The sequence below is a fragment of the Thermobia domestica genome, chromosome 6, assembly GCF_964235325.1.
Source record: "Thermobia domestica chromosome 6, izTheDome1.hap1.1, whole genome shotgun sequence".
Taxonomy (NCBI): domain Eukaryota; kingdom Metazoa; phylum Arthropoda; class Insecta; order Zygentoma; family Lepismatidae; genus Thermobia; species Thermobia domestica.
The window spans coordinates 114,780,961-114,786,960 of record NC_137459.1 but is presented as its reverse complement, the minus strand read 5'-3'; the positions used below and the strand labels follow the sequence as shown (position 1 = coordinate 114,786,960).

General features: G+C 37.4%; 1 protein-coding gene across 1 annotated transcript in view; it reads left to right on the top strand.

The window, feature by feature from the left end:
• Nucleotides 1-725: 725 nt before the first annotated feature.
• LOC145688155 (1-phosphatidylinositol 4,5-bisphosphate phosphodiesterase delta-4-like) overlaps nucleotides 726-6,000 on the top strand; it is a 429,611-nt gene continuing 424,336 nt past the window's right edge. The window contains exon 1 of the mRNA XM_081761973.1: nucleotides 726-904. Within this exon, the coding sequence (XP_081618099.1) occupies nucleotides 826-904 (79 nt within the window). The 5' untranslated portion in view covers nucleotides 726-825. The remainder of the gene's footprint in view (nucleotides 905-6,000) is intronic.

Sequence of the window (6,000 nt, the reverse complement as noted above, 5' to 3'; positions counted from 1 at the left end):
GTGATAGAGCGTTCACCTCTGGTGCATAGACTTCCTGGTTCGATTCCAGCTCGCACCAAGTGAACTTTGTGGTGCACAAACACCGAATGTGTGGGTTTTCTCGGGTTTCTTCCGTTTCCTCCCACTTTCTTTAATCCACCATTTCACTCATTTCTCATCACCATCTCCTTTAGCGTAGACAGCATAATCGTGGGACGTAAAACTTAAAGATTTCATTTAATTTCCTTTTTAGGTTACTGAAAAACCAAAGAAGGGAAACAAATTATTTCTCAGATGTCATTTTTCTATTTACACGTAAAGCGTAGAGTGTTATGTTAAAATCATTTTTAAAGACATCCCCTCCTCCGAATTTTTCTGATACGATCCTGATATTAAAGTCTACATTGAATGTAGGTAATTATCATAAAATTTACACAGCCGAACCAGTAAGTTTTTTTGTGCACTATCGGTTTTAAAACATTGATTTGGAACAATTGATTTATTATTGTATATTATTTTACAGATGCAAAAAAAAAAAAATAATAATTGTGATTACTGTGCATTGTCTTATGCGTCTCTGAATCTTAGCTCTGACAAATCATTATTACATACTCCATTTCCTGTAGAAATCACTCATAATACTTGTAATACTGCATTTTATAATCCGTATCGTAGAATTGTAAATATTTTCCTTTGCGCTGCACAAGAATTCAGTCAGGCGTGGTTTAGGCAGATACCTATAGAGACATCTTGTGGTGGAAATCTGAAGTACGAAGAGAATACACCGGACAGATTCACGCGACTGACGAAGAGTTAAAGTGCGTGGATAGTGAGGAAGAGTTGAAGATGAGTAACGCTGAAGTAGAACCTGAAGTTGAAACCCCAAGGTTGTACCCTTCACTTGAAGAATCTCCGGAATTTAAAGGTAAGGGCAAAATGTTGACATATTTGTTTTGTTATATTGATGACATTTAGCATCTGACATTCTATCTGACAGGAAAACTCAAAATCTCGTGTTTGTGGTCTGGCGCCGCGTGTTGCAGATTTGGCCGGCAGCCTGGTTCGGCTTTCACAGCTGTTGAGTTCTCACCCTACTCGTATTTTGGAGGCCACTTGCGCACATTGCACTCGGTGGTGATCTTATTCAAGCTTATTTTTTTTCCTCCCTCCTTGTTTGTTTACGCCCTTCGTTACATATGAACTTCATGAAACCTCAAGTCGGTGAAGTTTACACCCACATTCCAAGTTTACCAATTATTTTGTATTAATTTAATTTCAGTAATCATCTCTTTGATCCTAAGGGCAAAAACCAGAGACAAAAATATAAAGATTTAATTGAGCTTTGTTTCAGATTCATTAAGCTTAAATAATACATTGTCAAAATTATAATGATTTTCTTTTCTTTTCATAGACTTTTTAAAATTGTTAACTTAGTAGAAGTGCTTTAACATATTTATGACTTTGTGTTCTTTGCAATGTTAAGAATATGTTGCTGAAATATACAACCAGGAACAAGGAATATGTACCATTAAAACAATTCACTCATATTATTTACTACTAGTGATTAACATTATTTACACATGTGTTAGCTTTGCATGCATTGTAGTTCAAGGGGTGTAATACATTCACAAATAAAAATCAAATTAATCTTTTAGTTTTACGTCCCACGATTATGCCAGCTAGGTTGAAGAAGACGGTGATGATGAGGAATGAGTGAAATAGTGGAATGAAGAAAGTGGGAGGAAACGGCAGAACCCCGAGAAAATCCCACACACACGGTGTTTGTCCACCACATAGTTTACTTGACGCGAGCTGGTATCGAACCAAATACTCCACAGGCCAGAGGTGAACATTCTATCACTGAGCCACCGCGGCCTGCGCATACACAAAGAAAGAGAGAGACAATCTAGAAATGGCATGAAATTTCTTGTTCAACATCCCATGGTTATGCCTTTTAAGCTATATAAGACGGATAATTAGTGAGAGTGAATAATTTTGAAAGAATTGGTGAATCGATAATGTGGAAGTAAACGGAAGAACCACAAGATCGACGATGTTGTCCTCCCAATGTCACATGGCCTGGAATCGAAGCAGCGACCTATTATATCAAAGGTGCACGAAATGCAAAAATTACATAAATGTTCCCATATTTGTGACCTTGCACCGCTCAAACCACCCGATCTCGATCAAATTTTCAACATGGATGGGGTTCAGGCCAGTGATGCTTTTTATCATTTCACTTTGACTGTAACTGAGGCGAGGGAGGGGGAGATATTTGAAAATTATCGACAATTACCGGTATTAGTGCCAAATCCATAGTTTTCGGAATTTTTAGATAAACAGCGACACTTCCGATGCCTCACGGAACTTGGGGGAGGGGAAGATAGGGCTATATAAAAATGATCGAAAGTGACCGATATTAGCGCCGAATCTATAGCTTTCGGGGTCGCTGAGGCGAACAGTGGCATTTCCGATACCATTTAAATCCAAATTCGCTCCTTTTATGTCCAAAATGAAATATATTCTCCCCGTGCGAAGAGCGAATATTCTGCTAGAACATATATTAGGTAAACTTTAAACGAACATGATGGATGTTGTTGTGGAAAAGGTGTCACTGTTAGGAGTATGTTTACCACTGTTAGTAGAAACCCGATGTCAATAAATGCCGCCTGCTACTATTTTTATAGTCCAGCGTATACTCACCTGAAATTTAGGAAAGAACATGTATAAATTTATTTACCTGTCCAAAATACTCTTGCTTGTAAAATTATGGAACAGCCGTTTCACATTAATTTTCTTAAGAAATGTACATTAATTGAATTAAATATTTTTTTATCTTTTCCTCATTACTTAATGAAATAAATTATCCTTTAGAATTAAAAGAATATATAGAGCTAAATTTGTTAACATCTTAACGTCTATTAAAGCTAAATTGGTAGTGATATTTTGTGTGTTTTTGTTGGATTTACTTTAACCTCCTATCTCTGCAGCGAAGCTGTGTGAGAGGTGGGGGACTTGAATCACATGAGCTTCCACAAGAAAAAAATAAAATTCGTAAGTATTACCTCCTACTGATATGCTGGCTAGGCTAAAAGAAAATGTGAGGATGAGAAATGAAGGAAGTGATGGATTAAAAGGGGAGGAAACAGGAGAACCCCGAATAAATCCATGCGCATCGTTTTGTTTACCAGACATCTCACACAAGGAATGGAACTCCGGGTCTCCTGCAATAAAGGTGTGTGCTCTAACCATTTGCCATGACGGAGCTCTTGCTGACACCTTGGGTTGTAAATAAAGAGATTCTTTCTCTTAACAACCGTTGGAAACTCACGTTCCGAGTGTCCAATTATACTGAGGTGTAAAGAACGTAATTTGAAGTAACAGATCGTTAGTCAGAATCGATGAAATATTATACAGGGTGGCCCAAAAGTAGCTACACAGTACCGTACTGATCAATTCATTGCATTTTATATCATTCCTTGTTGTTATCCATCAGGTAGACTTAGTTTCTTTATTATTTGTTCTTAATTTCTTTTTACTTATGTCTTAAGCTCGCAATAGTCGAAGCAAATAAATTTATAAGCTAGAATGTTATGCTTGATCAATGTAGAGGTGCATATGTACTTTTGGGCCACCCTGTATTGTTATTGGAAAGATAAGCATAGATGTGCAATTTTTATATAGAAAATCAAGTTACTAGAAATGTGTTTTAAAAAAATCAATAGCAAAATTTGAATCATGTAAGGCAAGTTAAATAAAATTGTATACAAAAGAAAATACAAAACCAAAGGAGAAGCGCAAAAGATATTTGGTCTATATTTTTTTTTTTCTGAAAACCTATCTCAATTCACTCTGCTGTTTCATTTATGTGCTTGAGTTTAGCAAGAAATGTACGTACCAACGAAGCAGGGGCGGATCCAGGACGGACTTCTGAGGGGAGAACGATGGGTTGTAATACTGCCACTTAAAGCTATTTTTAACCCTTTGGGGATCCCATGGTACAATTTGTACCATACGGGGTGTTTCATGGTACATTGCGTTATAACTCTCCTATTTGAGCTTTTTCGTCCGTTTTTTTTTTTTTTTTGTTTGTTTTGTTTTGTTTTTCAAGTCCAGAGGCATTGTAGAAGACATTACGTATGGTTTCACACCTTCCTGCGTCGAGACATAGGAGGTGATGACGTCATAAATCTAAAATTTATATTTTCGTGTAATACTTTTTTTGGGGGGGGGTATGTAAAGTATTTTTGGCGGGCTTATTTTTGCACGTAGAAGATTGAAATTTTGCACAAACATGCAGTCCACCGAGTAGTATTTAACAGATTTTTTTTCAGATTTCTGCGTTAAAACAGGGGGGATCCAGAGGGTCAAAAAGTTGAAAAAGGGATATTTTTACCCAAAAATCCCGTTTTTCCTCATTTTCCCGCCTTAGATACATGATGGAGACAAGTGAATGGTACCGCCTGAAAGGCAGTTCTATTCTGAAGAGAATGAGTGGCGAAACATGACCCTAGGGTAATTAGGGAAGTGTCAGGGAAATTTTACCAAAATATACTTCTGTATAGGGGAATTTTGGACATTTTCGGTAGTATTTTTTGCGGGCTTATTTTTGCACGTAGAAGATTGAAATTGTGCACAAACATTCAGTCTATCGAGTAGTATCTACCAGAATTTTTCCAGATTTCTGCGTTAAAACAGGGGGGTATAGAGGGGATAAACTTTGAAAAACGGAAATTTTTACCAAAAAATCCCTTTCACGGGGTTTTCCCGCCTTAGATACATGATGGGGACAAGTGAATGGTCCTGTCTAAAAGGCAGTTCTATTCTGAAGAGAATGATGGGCGAAGCATGACCCTAGGGTAATTAGGGATGTCTCAGGGAATGTTTAAAAATTTCCCTCTGTATCCGGGAATATATTATTTTTTGGCGGGCTTACTTTTGCACCTGGAAAATTGGAATTGTGCATAAACATTCAGCCCACCGAGTAGTATTTACCAATTTTTTTTCAGATCTCTGCGTTAAAGCAGGGGGTCCAGGGGGCTAAAAGTTGGAAAAAGGATATTTAGACCCAAAAAATCCCGTTTTTCCTCATTTTTCCGCCTTAGATACATGATGGAGACACGTGAGTCATACCGCCTGAAAGGCAGTTCTAAGCTCAAGAGAATGATGGGCGAAACATGACCCTAGGGTAATTAGGGATGTCTCAGGAATTTTTTTACCTGAGGGGGGCATGGTCGGAATTCCTGATAAAATTTCTCCCGCCCTTGGTATTCAAGATAGACACTTGAAATTTGGCACACACATTCAGTGTACCAAGTACTATTTATCAGATTTTTTTATATGGCTACGTTCACACAGGGCCGCTCCAGAGGGGTCCAAAGTGCGAGAAAAAAATTTCCCTCCGAAATTTTCCCTTTGACATCATTTTTTCCGCTCCTGGTATATGGTATGAGCATGCAAGTGGTATCAGTTGAAAGCCAGCTCCATTCTGAAGAGAATGAGGTATGAACCATGATCCTAGAATAAATAGTGACGATGCGGTAGCTGCTTGACTGAAAGTCTAAAAAATAGCCCAAAAAAACAGGTGCTGGAAAGGGTTAAGAGTTCCAAACTCTAGGATGGGTTTTGTTTATATACAAAATAAGAAAAAGTTTCCTCTTATGGGGGGATCGCCCTCCTGGATCCACCCCTGCAGCCAAGTTGTATATTGTTAGAGCGAATAATCCTCCCTCTCACTAATTTCAACCTCAAAACTATAGGATAAGTGTAATCTCCGACAAAACACAAAATGTTCTGTAAATATTTGTAGCGTTTTTAACAAACATTCAGGGACCTATGTTATTTAAAATTAGGAAGAACACGTTCCCTCATTATTCACCAATTTCAAATGCAAGCAATTGAGACGATTAGAAATTATCAGGAAAAAAAATAGACTATATTCGATTTACTATATGATAAACTACAATACTATACGATAGGCTATTTATTTTTACGAAAGTTTTCATATATTTTTTTTATCGG